Raw genomic sequence first — 17,540 nt, 5'->3', positions numbered from 1 at the left:
CCACACCACGTCAAGAGGTACAGGCTGCTACCATCTATGTCACGGTCCTCTGTTCTCATGTTAATCTTCAGTGAGCTAGGTAATGCATTTCAGTAGTGGAAGGCTTAAATACGCTAAGTGCATGGATCATCTCATCCCCGGGTAATACAACTGATGCTGTGCTAAGCGCTCTCAGTGGGTAGTCAGGATGGTAATGCAACTAGTGCTAGGTGGGACGCCCTCATTTAATGTTGCATGTTAATGGTTGTTATATAATACAATTGCCTCCCACGATAATATGTTTGGGCAAGGAGCATTCACAGTAAATTTGAGTTTGGACCGGTGCACCGGAAGCACGAATCCTATTCAGCATGGTATCTATTGGGGTAGTTACGTTTAGCCTGTTACAGAAATTGACTGCAAGGTTTTGAGGATAGTCCAGCGAGGCACTGGCCTCTGAGAGGTCACTCAAGTACATTATAGACACGTATAATGTCAAATTATTTGCTGTATATCCCAGGCCTTCTTGTCACTCCTGCACGAGCACACAGGTTCGGGCGTGTCGGAAACATCTAGGCACCACTTATAGGGGTATATGTTTTTCAGTGCAGGGCAAGTCCACCTCAGTACACACATATGGATTATGGGCCCATGTCATAAGCACCTAGGCACCAATTACGGGTACACATGTGGAACACTATTGACGTCCTGGGCACTGTACAACTAAGTACCTTACTTCTGTGTGGTCACCTGGGGCCTATTACCCGGGGGGGTCTTGTGCACATTGGTACATTCAGATACCTAGGTTGTCAAACAATACCTGGGTTGCGGCCCATTGGTACCTAGGTACCCTAGGCTGAGGGCGTGTGTGAGATGTGGTGCAATCTCATGAAGTAGGGCTGGCATGTGAGCTGTATCTGTCGTCTGTAAGTCGTGTTTGTTTTTTACTTTATGTATGTCCGGATCCATGGCGGACACCCGGGAAATGCTCCACATCGCAACATCAGCAAGAGGCAGACAGCCACAGGGAGCAGTAGATCTGCAACGTGAGTGGCAAGCAACGGCATCAAGATGATGGGTGATCAAGCAAGGGATCAAGAGGTACCAACACTGTATTGGTTGTGTATAGGTGTGTTAACCATTGGTGGTGACAACCACAGTAATATAGCAGTACCCTGCTTCACGTGCTTCAGTATTTTGCAGCAACGGCGCCTGTGCTCGCGGGTGCCATCGTAGCAGCCACAATAGGATATTCCGTATTATGGAGGTAGGCATACGCAGACAATTTCCATGAGCAAAGTGGGCAGGTACAGGTGTTTCACAGACTCTGTGGTGTGCTTATAGGAGATCCTGGGCCCTGTGGTGCCCTGGGTAGCCTTCCAATTACACCGACAATAAGTGGCAGTGTCTGGGGCGACGTGTCTTACAGCGTGATGCCATCAATGGAGCCCATTTAGTGGCCCCATGGGGGTATTAGTGGCCACAAGGCGGTATGCCCACTCTCCTGGAGTCTAGCAGCCCTAGCATTTCTATCCCGCACTTGGGGGGGTGGGGAAATGACTGATCCAGAGCTTCCAAGGGGAGGGAGCGAGTCTGTGAGGCCATGGGGCCAATGGGAACATCTACCTGGTAAACAAACTACTGAGACATTCGCCAAACAGTTTCTTGACCGTTGTCTTATTCTGGGCGATAAGGGCTTCAGGCACGGTATAGAAGTTCTTACAACCAATAGTCTCTAAAGTGTCTTTAACATGTTTTATCCAGGGGATGGAGCTCTCTTTGTCACGATTCAGGCAATCTTTGATAATTTGCCTGCTCAAACCAGCCTCAGTGTTACACCAGATTTTGACCCAGGCCAGGAGCGGCTTGATCTTGATTTGATCTTCAATATAGGGTTCTCCCAATTCCTCGTGTATGATGTAGGATGGGGTGCTTTGCGGTACTTTCAAGATCCTTCTAAAAAACGTATTTTCTTCTGCCTGGACCAGGTATGTGTTTGCAAAGCCCCAAACTTCTGACCGATAGGCTGCTTTAGCGCAGCATATTGACCTGTACAAATTCATCACTTGCTCCGTGGACGATCAACCCAGTCTTCTCCCATAGCCCATTATAGCCCCTGAAGAGGCCACCAGATTTGCAGCGTGTTTGTCCGCCAGGGATTTAAACTTTAGGAGCCCGTTGAATAGGACACCTAGGTAAGAAAAGGACTGGACCAGACCTATTTTGTGGGAGCCCAACTTATAAGCAAATTTCTTGTTTGGTCTTGCCCTCGCTAACATGACATATGACTTGTCCAGATTTGCTGACAGATCAAGTGTGGCCATAAATCTTACGAATCCGTCAATCAACCTCTGCAGCCCCCGCGGTGTTCGGGCTAACAACACCGCGTCGTCCGCCTAAAGCAGGACGGGAATTGGGCAGGAGCCTATTTGGGGGGAATCCACTCCCAGTTTGCATAGTTCCCTGTCCAAGTTGTTAATGTACAGTGAGAACAAAAATGGAGCTAAAATACAGCCCTGCGGCACTCCGCTCGTGCATGGGAATGGTAAGGTCTTACTTCCATCTTGATTATAGCGGACAGACGCAGATGTATTCCAGTGTAGGGCCTTAAGGATGTCAACTAGATCTTGTTCCACCCCTAGGCCTATCAACAAGGCCCATAGTTTCTCCCTCTTCACGTGATCAAAAGCCGTGGAGAGGTCCATGAACCCTAGATAGACCGCCTCCTTGCTGGATTTGGTGAACTTGGTGATCAAGAGGTAGTGGTTCAGGCACTGATCCGTGGTTGTTCTTCCCTCCCTAAACCCATATTGGATGTCTGTTATTTGCTGGTTACTATCAGCCCATTCTGACAGGCGTTTTAGAATGACACAACACAACACCTTCGCCGTGACATCAATGAGAGATATTGGGCGATAGCATTGGGGGTCATCCCAGTTTCCTTTTTTTAAATATTGGTACGATCGTTGCAGAGGACCAAGAGCACGGCAGGCCTGCCTCTACTGCCGCATTCAAGACCCGCGTGAGAATGGGAGCCCACAGTTCCACTTTGCTAAGGTAGAGGTCAGGGGTATACCATCTGGGCCAGGCGCTTTATTTTTGGTAAGCCCCAGAATTGCCCCTTCCACTTCTGCCAAGGTAATCTCTAGCTGTGCGGTCAACTTTAGCCTCTGCCCTTCATCATGGTTTGTTTCGCCTGTATGATTATACAAGTTCTGAAAGTGGGCCTGCCACTGCTCTGGTAGGATGGTGTTCAGGATTTGTGGGGGGTTTGAGTCCTGGAAACATGGTTTATTTATAATTTTCCAAAACTCAGACAGGTCTCTTCTTTCTGCTGCCTCCCTTAAATCCTCCCAGGCTTGTCTTTGGAGGCTAACTTTGCAAGTTTTTAGCTCTTTTTGTATATAAATCTGCTTTGGGCTATTCGAGTATTATCCCTGGGATGCTGTTTTAGGCTATGTTTAAGATCTTTATGTGCCTTTGAGCATTCTTTGTCAAACCATGGGGTGTGGTGGCTAGTGCCCTGGTTTTGGTGGTCTTTAGGAGTCCGTCGATGAGGTGTGCCATCTCTTCGACTGCAGTCATTACACCCACTCCCTCGTTATTTAGGTCAAGGCATACATTTATTGCATCTGACCCTGTGGTTATTAGGCTTTTATAAAACTTATCCCCGTCTATTTTGGACCATCTAAGCCTTCTCCCTTGGTCTGTTATCCTTTCTATCATATCTACTCTGGGTGGTGCATTCTTAAGTTTTAAACATTTTAGCTCCACCACCAATGGATTATGGTCGCTAAATATACTGCTTTCTTTTTTTTTTTTTTTTTTTTTTTTTTTTAAATATATTTTTATTGCAGAATTATAAACCACAGGATACAATTAATCAGCCAGTTCACTCGTGATATCCCCCCGTCCAATAAGAAATCCCAGTTGTACACAGCCATTCAGCCCGCATCCCGGAGGCCGGGCGGCATATTACCTCGTTCAATAGGAAAACATCACGGTGCACGTCCCATAGGGACCATGGTTGAAATGTCGTTTTGCGTATCTGCTTTTACCCCCCCACCCACAACATCACTCCCGTCAGCCATCCCAGTGATAATCAGTGGTACCGCCTTGTCGGGACCTGCCCTAGGCGCTATGGGTTGTCACACCTGGCCGCTCTACCCAGCCATTCCACGCTCCACACAGTACCCACCGTCCTAGTAGATCCAAGGTGCCCTAACGAGCAACCATCTAATGGCTTCCGGCCCACCCCAAACTCCCGATAACCAGCCCCCCCAAAGCCCCCCCTCCCCTGGCAACTGCTAAAGTGTGTGCCTCGTCCTGTCGAATTGGATGGATCCACTACAGTGCGTGGTACCATACTTCTGTGTTCGCCCCGCGGTGTCCATCGGCTTAGTTCTCACCATCCTCATCCTCTACCAAAGAATCACGCAAAGCCTGTACCACTAACTCCCATGCACGCGCCGCATCCAATGCCTTCTCATTCCCCAACTTTACAGCTTGCTTCATCCGGAGCACACTCTCGCAGTCAGACCACCGCAGCAGCTCATTCTTCCATCTACGCAGTGAGGGTCCCCCCCTGGACTTCCAATGCCACGATATTTCCCTCTGCGCCAATATCAGACCCAGGTCTATGAATTTGCTTGTCACCTTGGTGTGTTTCGTATGCGGGAACCAGAGCAGCAGGCACGCCGCCATGTCGAAGTCCACCTCCCTGTCAGTCACTTCATTCAGGAGTTCCCCTACCTCCGCCCAATAGGTCCCCAGGTGTGAGCACCCCCAAAACAAATGGTCCATGTCCGCTCCCAGAGACGAACACCGTGGGCATCGGGCATCCGGCACCTGAAAGTACCGCTGTAATTTCTCAGGAGTTAAATAAGCCCTATGAAGCACATAGAAATGTACCTGCTGAAAGCGCGCATTTCTAGTGCCCTTCCATGTGCGCCGCAGGATGTGGCCCCATGCCGTATCCGGTATGGGCCGGCCTACGCTCATCTCCCATTTAGCCTTGAGCCCTTTGAGTGGTTCCAGTCCCTCATTCAGCATCCTGTTATGGAGGCACGTCACAGCTTTGAACGTACCAGCCGCCATCACCACATATTGGCACGCCATAGTCGTCGTGGGTTCCATGAGCCCCCCTTTCCAGTGCTTCTGTATGGCGGCCACCACTGCCGCGTGTAGGAGGAATCCCCCATCAGGCAGCCCGAACTGGTCCTGGAGCACTTCGAACGGCGCCAAAGCCCCGTCTATGTACAAGTCGCCCACTACCTGCAGTCCCGCCTCTTCCCAATCCAGCAACGGGGACCAATCTCCCCCGTGCGGCAAAGCCGTCAGCATCCCGACCGGGATCTCCGGTGCATAAGGCCGCGATGCCCTCGCTCTCCGAAGGCTCCTCTGCCAGCACAGCCGGAGCGTCCGCTCTTCCATGGTGAGGGCCCGTAACTCGAGCCTCTGTTGCATGATGATGTAGGACAGCACGTGGCGTTGTATCCCCCGATCCCGGTCCTCCTCTGGACCCCGAAACCCCCTAGCTACGTTCTGTGTAAGGACCTGCAACTGCGCCGCAAGATAATACAGCTCGAGGTCGGGCACAGCCATGCCCCCTTCTAGCTTGGGGCGAAGTAGCGTGCTCAGGGCCACTCTACGGCGGCCATGCCCCCATAGGAAGCCAATTATCATTGACCGCAGTTCTCTAAATACCCCCTGGGGAATCCAGACAGGCAGCGTTCGGAAATAATAGAGGAAGCGGGGGAGCGCCACCATTTTCAACAGTGCAATCCTGCCCAGAACCGTCAGCAGGAGGGTCGACCAGAAAGACAAACTGCCCCGCAGTGCCCGGACACAGCGACCAATGTTGCCCTCCAATAGGTCCGCAGTCGCGTGGTAGATGCGAACACCCAAATAGGTGATGCAAGAGGGCTCCCATACCACACCCAAATCGCTGCCAGGGACTGGCGATCCCGCTCGCAGCGGGAACACACAGGTCTTCGTCCAATTGACCTTAAGGCCCGACAGCCGGCCAAACTCAGACAACAGATCCATCGCTCCGACCAACGCCCCCGAGGTGTCAGCCAGGTACAGGAGCAAGTCATCCGCATATAGCGATATATAATGCCACTGCCCGCCGCTGACTATCCCCGCGTACCGGTCACCTGACCTCGCATGGACCGCCAAGGGTTCCATCGCCAGAGCAAACAATAGGGGGGAGAGAGAACATCCCTGTCGTGTGCCCCTGCCCACCGGGTATGCCGCAGACACCAGGCCGCCCAAACGCACTCTCGCCGTTGCCGAGGTATATAAGACCCTCGTCCACCTTCGGAACCCTTCGCCCATGCCAAACCTCTCTAACACTCCATCCAGGAAAGACCATTCCAAACTATCAAAGGCCTTCTCGATGTCCACAGACAGGACCGCCGGAGCTCCCTCCCCGTCCAAGATGGCGTCCATTATTGCCCCAGGCGGCGGATATTCAGCGCCGTGCTCCTCGTGGGTATAAACCCGGCCTGGTCCTTGTGTACCAGGCCCGTCATATGTGGGGCCAGCCTGGTGGCTAGAATTCGGCTCAGGATCTTATAATCTACCGTCAGCATGGATAGCGGGCGATAAGACCTCACATCCGCGGCATCCCGGCCAGGCTTTAGGAGCGGTACAATCAAGGCCTCCCGCATGGACCCAGGCAATGCCCCCGTCTCGAAAGCTTCCGTATATACCACCAGCAGCCTGGGAGCCAAGCTGTCCACATATTGTTGGTAAAATTCAATCGGCAGTCCGTCCACCCCGGGCGTCTTGTTGCGGGCCATATGTTTGATGGCCACCCGTATTTCCGTGAGCGTGATCGGGCTACCCAGCTCCTTCGCGTCTTCCTCATCCAGGACCGGAAGCTGCCTCTCCCCCAGGTATTCCGCGATGTCCTGAACCCCCACTCCCAGCTGACTCTGGTATAATTCCTCATAATACCCCCTAAAACGTTCCAATACCGCGGCCTGGGAGTACACCATTTCTCCCTGCGCGTTATTAATGCTGAGGATCGGGCAGCCCCTAAGTTCCGGGTTAGCTAGTCTGGCCAAGAGGGTACCCACCTTGTCCCTTTCTGCATGTGCCCTGATGATATACTGCCTGTAGTCATAGCACCTTAAACGTTCCGTCTCGGTGGCAACCACTTCCTTTGCTTCCAACAACTGGGCCTGTAAATCTGGCCTAGCCGGCCTGCGGCGCTCCAAGTCCCTCAAAGTTTCTTCCGCTTTCATTAGGTCGTTCAACACAGTCGTGCGAGCATTCGAGAACCTACCCAAACACACCCCTCTCACCACCACTTTCATTGCATCCCATTCAGTGGACCTACTCGTAGCCGTACCCTCATTCACTCCGAAATAACTATCAATGCCTTGCCGAACCGCGTCGCTGAACACAGAATCCTCAAGCGTCTCCGGCCGAAGCCGCCATGTTGGTGTCACTGAGCGCTCTCTCTGCCACTGAATGTGCACCAATAGGGGGTTATGATCGGAGATAGTCCTAGCCAGGTACTCCGCATGGGAAATCAATGGGGCTAGGGAACCACCGCAGAGCACCGAATCAATCCTTACATGCAGATCATGGGGAGCAGAGTAAAAGGAATAATCCCTGGCTCCCCTGTGCCGCTCCCTCCAGACATCCAGCAACCCCCATCGTTCCTGCCAGTCCTTCCTGTGCGCGGCCAGCCTGCGCACCGGGGAGTCCACCAGGGGGGGATGGGACCTATCCAGAGCTACATCCGTGATCGAATTGAAGTCCCCCCCTAACACTATCGGACCCGCCAGGAAAGAGGCCAAGGACCCCGAGAGGCTATCAAAGTATCGAGCTTGGTCAGTGTTCGGTGCATAGACACAGCAGAAAACCACATCCCGTCCATATAACCTCCCCTCCACCGCCACAAACCGGCCATCCGGATCCACAACTTGATTCAGCACTTGAAAGGGTATCCCCGCCCTCACCCAGATCAACACCCCCTTGGCATACGCTGAGTAAGTGGTGCCAAACACCTGGCCCCGCCATCTTTTCTGCAAGGCAGCGCACTCTTTTTTGGTGAGATGAGTCTCCTGGAGCATAGCAATCTGAACCCCCCTGCGTACTAGATATGCATGTACTTTGTGACGTTTCACCATAGTCCGCAGCCCCCGGACATTCCACGTCAGGCATTTCAGATTAGGTAATGTCCCCATTCCAACTTCGTACAGTTCGATTCAGATAACGAAGGATCATGGCCCCCCCAATGCAGTTGCCCCCCCCGAACATTCCCAAAACTGAAACACTTCCCAAGCCCCACTCCCCAGGACAGAGCACACAAACCCAATGGCCGCCCCCATCCAAACCTTGAACCAGCTTCTCACACTCTTACCCTGTGGTCTCCACCACAGTCGGCCTTAAGGGCCCAAGGGGGGTGAGTCACCGCCGACCCCAGCTAGCGGAGCCAGCGCCCCGCGCCTTCATCCCCTCCGAAGCACACAGCTCCCCCTCCCGGCAACCCGCCCTCCATCAACAGGATACCACCCTACCATGAAGTCTCGATCTAGTCCCAATTCTATCTCAGCCGCAGAAAATACCATCCGATGTCTGTGGGGTCACTATCGGCCCCTTCGAGCTTTCCGCCTCTGAAAGTTCCTCTCCCGTCCTGCTGCCTTCCCCTCCCGAGTCCGTTTCTGCCCGTTCACTGTTCTGTTGCGACCCTGTAATGGCCGCCGTCGCTGCGAGCGCATCCCTCTTCTCCGCCTCCATTTGAGCCTCCCGTTTCTCCCGCTGGCGCCTGTTGCGGGATCTGATGCGTTGTGACTGCCTCACCCGGGGCTGCTTGGGTTGGTCTCGCCTACTTTTATGCGATCTGTCCGTCCCCGCTCTATATGACTCCAGCCATTGCCAAACTTCATCCGGAGTCTGAAAAAAGTGCGTAGTGCCATCCATTATGATCCGCAGCTTAGCCGGGTAGAGCAAGGAGTACTGGATGCCTTCCTCCCTGAGCTCCTTCACCGCGAGGAACGATGCCCTGTTCTTCTGGACCGCTTGAGTGTAATCCGGGAAGATCGTAACCTTACTGTTCTCCACCTCATACGGGCCCGACATCCTGGCCCGCTGGATGAGGAGATCCCGGTCCTTGTAGTGGAGGAGCCGCACCACCATCGGTCGGGGGGGGCGGCCAAGCCCCGGTGGGCGAGCAGGCACCCGGTGAGCTCGCTCCAGGGTGAAAAAAGGAGTAAGCCCCTCCGGCGCTACCACAGTGCGGAACCAGTTCTCCATATAGGCCACCGCATCCTCCCCCTCAATCCGTTCCGGCAGGCCTACGACCCGCACGTTGTTCCGTCTATTGCGGCCTTCAGCATCCTCCGCCCTCCGCTCCAGTGAGTCCAGTCGGGCCAAAATGTCCGTGATCCTGTGCTCCGCAGTCACCACCGATGGCTTCAGGTCCAGCAACAGTTGGTCATGGTCCTTGACCCTGTCCGCTAGCTTCGCGTGATCCGCGCGTAGCAGCCCCAGGCCCGTGGCCACTTGGGCAATGTCATGGTGCAATGCTTCCTTAGTGGAGGTGATCGCATCAAGTATGGCATCCAAACGCCGGTTCAGCCGCTGTTCTTGGTCAAGCTCCGGGGAGGGACTCTCGCTCAGCCGAGTTGATGTCGCCGAGTCCCCCTCGCGACTCCCGGGCATCGGCCCTCCGATCGCCGCCATGCCAGGGCGCTGCGTCACAAGTCCAGTCACCCGTTTTGCGTTGACGCCCGTGCTTCCGTGCCAGTCTCCGGGCACCGGGCAGTGCAATGTCCCCACCGACGCTCTCAGGAGCAATGGCCAGGTAGACGGGCTCCGTTCCGTCACCCCCCTCCGAAACCTGAGGGGGGAAGGATGAGTCTGAGGGCGGTGACCAACGAAGGTCCCCAAGCTCCTGGGTGAATCAGGTCAGCGTCCCCTGGTCTCGGGACACAGCACCGCCGCTCCCAGTGCCTCGGGCAGCCGAGCGCAGGTTCTCTTGCCACTCGGCGACAACTTGGCTCAGGGCTGAAGTTCGGGGCCGTCCGACCTCCTCGCCGCCATTTTCTTCGCACCCTCGGCAACACCTCGGCCGCCTCTTCTCTCGATCTTCTCGGGGCCAGCAGTCCCCCAGCGACTCTCTGATTATGCCCAGCTGTACCCTTACACTTCAGAGGGCAGGAACGTCGTCTTCGGGTCGCCTAGGGTTCCGAAAACAGGAGAATTAGCGGGATTCCGCGCGGAGCTGCGAGCTCACGCCGCCATCCCGATCGGCGTCCAAGCCACGCCCCCTAAATATACTGCTTTCAATTGCCGCCCTACTGACCCATGTTTTAAGTGTAGGAGAAACCATAATAAAATCTATATACGAGTGACATCCTCTACCCTTAAAGGTTGGGCTGGGTTCTCCAGCGCTACCCATCTCGACCATGTCCATCGTATGGACCAGATTATGCCTTTTCATCACCTTGTCTATTTCCCACCTCTCTGGAGAGTGTACAAAGTGTGGCCCTTTCTCCACTGTGTACCGTGACCAGTCCTTGTTTAGTTGTCTTAAATTCCCACAGAGTTGGCAATTAAAATCCCCTACAAGGACGACATGAGGGGCAACTGCTGCTTTTGCCACCAATAGCTGGGCATTTAAGCGGGAGTCTAGTTCTTTTATTGCATTTCTCCTGCTATTTGTACCTACAGCGTTATACCAGTTTACCAGTATGATGTTTATCCCTTTAGATCCAAGGCCTATCGCCTGCATATTGCAATTTCCAGTTATAGTTGGACCATACCCCTTCTTTCCGGAGATCTACATATATTAATAGCCCTCCCACCGATCTCCCTGAGTAAGACCTTTGGGCAGGGACTGGGAAACACTTAAACCCCTCCATGGTAAAGTGATTAGAATCAATCATCCAGGCCTCCTGTAAACATATAACGTGAAACCTGGTGATGTATTCTCTCCATTCCTGTACCTCATATTTGGCAGCAAATCCTGCAATATTCCAGGATACGATTTTGAGTCCATCCAGCCCATCTAGCATGTTTACCCCAACCCTGAGTGGGTAAATTGTCCTGTCTCCCTCAACTATCGTTATACCATTTGGGACAAATATATTAACTAAGTTTGTCCCTTCTATTTTCTCTGAGCTGGATGCGTCCCACATGTCTTTCCTCGGTACCTCATGATCTATAAGCTGGGTCCCCCATTTTTGCTCTGGTTCACCTTTCTCGCTACATTCCTCTCTCATGCTTTCTCCGAGGGTAGTGGATAGTGTGTTTCTCGCTACATTCCTCTCTCATGCTTTCTCCGAGGGTAGTGGATAGTGTGTTTCCCTTCAATGTGGGCTCTTTTATACGTTTTCCCTTTACAGGTTGAGGTGGAGAGTTTCCATCCAGTGGGAGTCAATCCATCTCCTCCAATACGCTGAACCTATTCCAGTGGGCTTGTAGTGGGGTTGTAAAATCGTATGGGTAAGTGCCCTCCCCCAGTGCTCGCCACTGTTGCATTCTATTTGAAGTAACGTCCCAACATTACTATGGACTTCTGCAAGGGCCAAACCAGCAGAATATACACAATCTCGAATGTCATAAATAATTTGAGGAGCTGTACCTCATTACACTGTTCCCACAAGCCAATCAATGTACTTGACATATGCTGAAGGGCATATTGTTGCACAAACGGATCAAAATCCTTCATCACACTCCATATATCCTCCAAACTATAAATCACATTCCGTGCCCATTGTACTGCCTGAATTCCAACAAACCCATCTCTTCCTCACCGTCATAAGATCGAATCATTGCCTCTCCAATTGCTCCTGTGCCGCTGCCTAATTCTTTCCATCCGACCCTCGCACCGGCGTCCCAACACTACTCAACACTGTGGGTGATACATCTAGGGTGAACGTAAAAAATGTAGACGCAGGTGACAGTGTCAACAATGGCTGTGTGGTAGGTGTAAGAGAAGGTGGAAAAACATAAACAGTTGGCACTGCGGGGGTGTCTGCAGTCACCGTACACGTGACTTGTGAAACTGGAAAGGATATGGACACGGCTGGAGCCGAAGCTGTTGAGGCTGCGGAAAAACCAAAGGAAGGTGAGGGAACAATGGAGGACTGGGATAACAGAACACCAGGATATATTCTTTGCGGGTCATAGGGAGGTGGGGAGCGAGTTTCTAGCAGATCCTCCACAAAAGGATCCTCTTCCTCTCGAACAAAATAGGACCTATCACATTGTAATCAAAATGTTGTATCTGCACACTCAATACCCTTTTCCGTCCCTTCTTTATCATAAGCTACCCCTTTCTGAACCACCGTTTGCATTGCCTTCTTCCTGGGCTCTTTCTCAGCACGTATACTCTGTGCTTAGCTTCCTTCTGCCATATCTGCAAAGTATCAAACATCGACTGCCTACTTCTTCTGGCAAATATTTTATCCTGTAAATAATTAAATTTTTGTTCATCAAAGGTACCATTCTATGACCACTGAAGCTCAGTATTGTCCCTCGTATACTTGTGTCACAATGTACGAAACATAATAGGGCCAATACAATGCTTCACACACATATCAAAAGTCAGAGTGCCTTCCAGAGGCACAGGCTGCCACACCTCCATGCAATGTTCCGCAGAGCAGCATCGGCACCCCAAACACCATACTTTGCTCCAACAAGGCATACTAGCATCATACACATATTCACTCAATCAACACGGGCACACACAATAAAATATGCATAAACAAAGAGCTCTCAAAAACCGTTGATAGACTGTGTCAAGACAAGTCAGCCCTCAGACTGCACCAAAACAAGATAGGCTCTAGCCGGGGGCCATTTTCAAGAGTAAACCAAATTCAACAATTGGCCAGGCAGAAAGTTCATAAACCCTCTGTATCACAAGGTCCGCAGACCAACCAAATTCACTAAGATGGGGCCGCACTGACGAGGAATTCAAAATGAACTCACCGTGCACACAGGTCAAACAAGATTATTCTCCGCTGCTGACACTTTAAACCAAACGGTCAGATCTAAGGGTTTCACCTTCTCAGGATCCAACCCATTGTGACTTCTAGACGAGGAGCCACCCGATCAAACAGACGGGTTAGCTGCGAGAACCAGGCTCGATCGTTTGGGAATTCCCGATCCACCCATCTGACCAGACACCCCCCCGACCTCTACAACCTGACTTCGGGCGAGATGGGTCACCTGGTGGAGTCCCTATTCCCTAACCTGAATAAAATGACCCAAATAGGGTCACCCGGCTTACTCTCTACCGCCTCTAGCTTCCAAGAATGAAGAGTCGATAACGCAGTAGAGAATATAGACAAACAAGTTTATTCACAAATTACACTGCAGTGGAGTCCAAGCTGACTAGCCGCCTATGATGGTTGATGAGGGATTGACTCTAATAAGCATAAAGTAATATTATGTATGTTGCGGAGTCCACAAAGACTCGCCTACCATGGAAAAAAACTGGTGGGTATCGTAATACAATGGGGTACAGAACATAAGTCTTGATTCGCAGCCTGGTACAAGCTATCTACATTCCAAGGTTGTCTGGCCTATCCTCTCCTCTAAACAGTGGGAGAAGGTCTTGATCTAAGAGCAAAGGCATGCACTAATGAGCTAACATAAGCATTGAAGAAACAAAACTTACCAAGGACTATTTCTCCTAAATGAGCAAACAACAGATTTGAGTGTGCAAGTAACAGTTTCAATTGTAATAGAACATGGCTACTTCTCTAAAATGGTGGCAAAGATGTCAACCCAAAATAATGTGACATCTATATCAAATGAATACGACTGTCACACAATATGTAAATAAAATGTATTAGCCATATAAATGCTAACACAAAATAGGGTAAAACATAAGTAATTTAGGGCCAGATGTAAGTAAAAATCATTTACCGGTTTCAAAATACCGAATCCTACCGAATCAGTATTCAGAAATCGGTAAGTGAGATGTAGGAAAAAAATCGGTATCATTTACCGATTCGGTAAAAATCGGAATCTGTCAATCGGTATTTACCGATTCGGAATTTCCCGATTCGGTATTCCCCATTCATCCCTATGGGCCAAAAGGTCCATAGGAATGCATTGGAAATACCGAATCGGTAAACACCGAAACGGGAAGCAAGCAAAAGTGAAACCTATGAAAACAGCCAATCAGGTGCCACCACCCTCCCCCACCCAACCAGGAAGTGGCTAACCAGGCAGCTGCAACTAATTAGAAGGTTCTGGAGAGGCAGTCAGAGCACAGCACAGACACAGAGCTGCAGGGAGTGATTAATACAACTTAACCACAGTGGAAATGGCCAGCAGCAGTGAGAGCCAGAAGGCAGAAAGGAAGAGGAAAGCAAAGTTCAGCAACATGGAGCTGCAAGTTCTAGTGGAGGAGGTGGTAAAAAACCACAAACAACTGTTTGGCAGACACTCCCTCACAGTAGCTGAGTCAGCAAAACGCAAGCTGTGGCTTGATATTGGTGAAAAGGTGAATGCTGTGGGAGTGACCAGCAGGAGCCTGGATGACCTCAAAAAACGATTTTATGACATCAGGAGTCTCACCAAGAGAAAGATGTCAGACCTACATAAGCAGGCTGGTCTCACCGGCGGAGGCAGGAACCCAGCGCCCCCCCTGACTGACCTGGAGGAGTTGGTGGCGTCTACCATCGAGCCAGACAGTGTGGTGGGCTTGGGAGACGTGGACAGCTCAGCCAGAGCAGGAAAAAAAAAGGTAAGACTCATGCGCAGCATTACACCCCATACCAGCTTGCCTCCCTTAACCCGTTCTGCACAGGCAAACCCCAGTCCAGTCCTGCGAGCACCTTACAGGAGCAATGCATTATGGGAAATGTAGTCAGCTAGCATTAGATCATGTGTAACTGCCCAGACATCAGCAAGGCAGTGAAATAATGCAGAATAATGACAGTGAAATGCATTTATTAAAGTGAATGTGACACAGTAGCACTCAGTTGACATACGCTTATTTATACCTAGGGCCAACAGCAGCCAGTCAAGCCACAGCTACAGCAGGAACTGCACCAGCAATGGACCAGAGTGATGTGCCAGGGCCAAGCCAAGTCAATGCCTCACTGGAGGAAGAGCACACAACTGTTGCCTCCCAGGATGAGGACACATTCCACACACCTGAGTTTCCCCACTCCCCACACCTCTCACAATCACCTCCTCTGCAGTTCTCTCCTGAGACCTTCCCAACACTGTCACAGCCTGCACCTGCAACGTCACCAGCCAGGAGGCGAGTTGTGGCCACACTGCCACTGATGAAGGCAGCTGAGGGACATGCCCAAGCCACTGCACCTGAGAGTCCTGCTGCACTGCAGCCCACAACAGACTCTTTCACCTTGCGCAGACGTCAAGGCAGGCCCAGCAATACAGGTGTTCATGGAGAAGGCTCGGTGTTCCGTGGACTGGAGGGGAGTATGGTAAGAATCCAACGCCAGCAGGGTAAAGAAAATCAGGCCTGCCACCGCCAATTTCGTGCCCTGAACAATAAAATTGGAGAAATGGGGAATGGCATCAGAGACATGGTGGAAAGCAACAGGGAGACATCCAAACACATTGGTGACTTAGCTGCAGGAATGCATGAAATGAGCACTTCTATTACCCTGCTGTGCTCTAAACTGGACAGCCTTGAGCAAACACGGCGCAGGGACGCCCGTGTTACCAATAGAGCAATGAATCGCCTAGCCACTGCCACATCACTGCTCTGTCGCAGAGGCACTAACATGCAGGAAAGCCTGAGTCAGAACACGGCTGAGGTCACAAGGGGCATGGCTAGGATCACCACTGCCCTCGAGGCAATGATCATATCCAACACTGCAGTGGATCCAGCCCTGGATGTGGCTGAGGGAGATGATAGCAGCAGCCGCAGCAGCATGTCTAGCGCTGTGCTTCACCCACGTAGGAGCAGAAGGCGCCCAGCTGAGCCTTCAGGCAATGAGGGAGGCAGTGAGCAACACCCCAGTGGGTCTGGGAAGTGCGTGCGCAAATAACTTGGCCGTTGTGGGTGATGTAACCCAGGACATGTTGTCCCCATCTTTCATTTGTTTGATTTATTGCACTTATGTGGATTGACGTTGTGACTACATAAACATACGTTGGTTCCATACACTACCTGTCTGTGTCTCATTACTTACTCAGAAGTAGTTGTTTGTAATTTCATCACATCTGTATCTGTCATCACTTGGTGTTGTCACTCCAGCAGGTTGTTTTTCAGGCACAGCATTGTCGTCGTCATGATCCTCGTAGTCAGACAACTCCACCTCAGTTCCCTTCCTCACAGCCAAGTTGTGCAACATGGCACAGGCAGCAATTATCTTGCAGCAGGTGATGGGGGTATACTGCCTTGCACCTCCGCTCTTGTGAAGGCATCTAAATCTGCTCTTCCAGATGCCAAAGGTCCGTTCTACCACATTGCGTGTACTTTTGTGGGCCCGGTTATACCTCCTTTGGCTGGGTGTTGAGGGGTTGAGGTAGGGAGTGAGGATAAATGAACGTAGGGCATATGCACTGTCTCCTACATGGGAAAAGGGAATACATTACTCACATGCATACTTGTAATTAGTACTGCAATAGGTGTGGGTGGGGTTGGACACTGTGTCTTACCTAAGAGGTATCCTTCGCCAAATTCCCCTGCAGACAGCCGTGCATAGATGCCGCTGTTCTGGTAAATATAGGAGGCATGGGTACTCCCGGCGAATTTCGCTACAATGTCAGTGATGACAAACTTGGCATTGCAGATCACCTGAACATTGATGGTGTGTGTGGACTTCCTATTCCTGTAGATGTATTCCGTGGCAGCAGGGGGACAAATGGGGATATGCGTGCCATCAATGCAGCCGATGATATGGGGAAATCTGGCCATCTGGTAGAATTCAGATTTGGTTTGAACCAGTTCAGCATGGGTGGATTTGTGAAATAACCTTGACAGGCTGCTTTGGGTCACACCACCCACCGCAGCAACCACACTCTGGTAGCTCCCAGACGCGAGCAGGTGGAGGCTGCACAGCACCTGTACATGGGGTGGTATTGCATGTGCCCTTGGGGTAGTGTGCTGCAACAGTGGTTGGAGGTCCCTGATTAGTTCCTTGATGGTGTCTGGATCCAACCTGTACCTCTGCAGTATCTCTGCCTCTGTGAGCATGAACAGGGTCACCCTCTGCCTGTAGACCTGCTCCTGTCTCTGCCATTCCCTCTCTCCTTCCTCCTGTAGCCGTAGCCGTCTTGCGATGACATAAAATGCCGCCATTGTGCAAACAGCATTGCATTTTGGGACCATTTTTATAGGCTGCACCTGGTTACCACCTGATTTGAATCCATGGTAAATACCGACTCAGAAATACCGATTTTGGTGCAAAATCGGTATTTCTGAGCTTTCCTACATCTCAATCTTTATTTTTTCGGAATTTTCATTACCGATTCGGTATATTTCCGATTCGGTTAGTTTACCGAATCGGTGAAATTACCGATTCTGTAATTTTTCCGAATCGGTATGTTAACGATTCGGTATACTTTCCGATTCGGTGAATATTTTCCGATTCGTTAAATGTTCC

The 17,540-nt window shown here is 51.3% G+C and overlaps 1 protein-coding gene across 1 annotated transcript; it reads left to right on the top strand.

The window, feature by feature from the left end:
- The first annotated feature begins 430 nt into the window (after positions 1–430).
- Positions 431–16,096, top strand: LOC147728570 (uncharacterized). Its single transcript, XM_086963311.1, has 2 exons — positions 431–1,080; positions 14,965–16,096. Exon 2 carries the CDS (start codon positions 15,015–15,017, stop codon positions 15,978–15,980), a length of 966 nt encoding a protein of 321 aa, XP_086819437.1. The 5' UTR covers positions 431–1,080; positions 14,965–15,014; the 3' UTR covers positions 15,981–16,096.
- Positions 16,097–17,540: the final 1,444 nt, after the last annotated feature.

Source organism: Lissotriton vulgaris, chromosome 3_1 (assembly GCF_964263255.1).
Source record: "Lissotriton vulgaris chromosome 3_1, aLisVul1.2, whole genome shotgun sequence".
NCBI lineage: Eukaryota > Metazoa > Chordata > Amphibia > Caudata > Salamandridae > Lissotriton > Lissotriton vulgaris.
Note: the sequence above shows the minus strand (reverse complement) of the source record. Positions and strands in the feature narration are given on the sequence as shown.

Bases quoted from the DNA above. Each gene is read 5' to 3' on its own strand.
- LOC147728570 (XM_086963311.1), top strand. From the start codon at position 15,015: ATGGACCAGAGTGATGTGCCAGGGCCAAGCCAAGTCAATGCCTCACTG.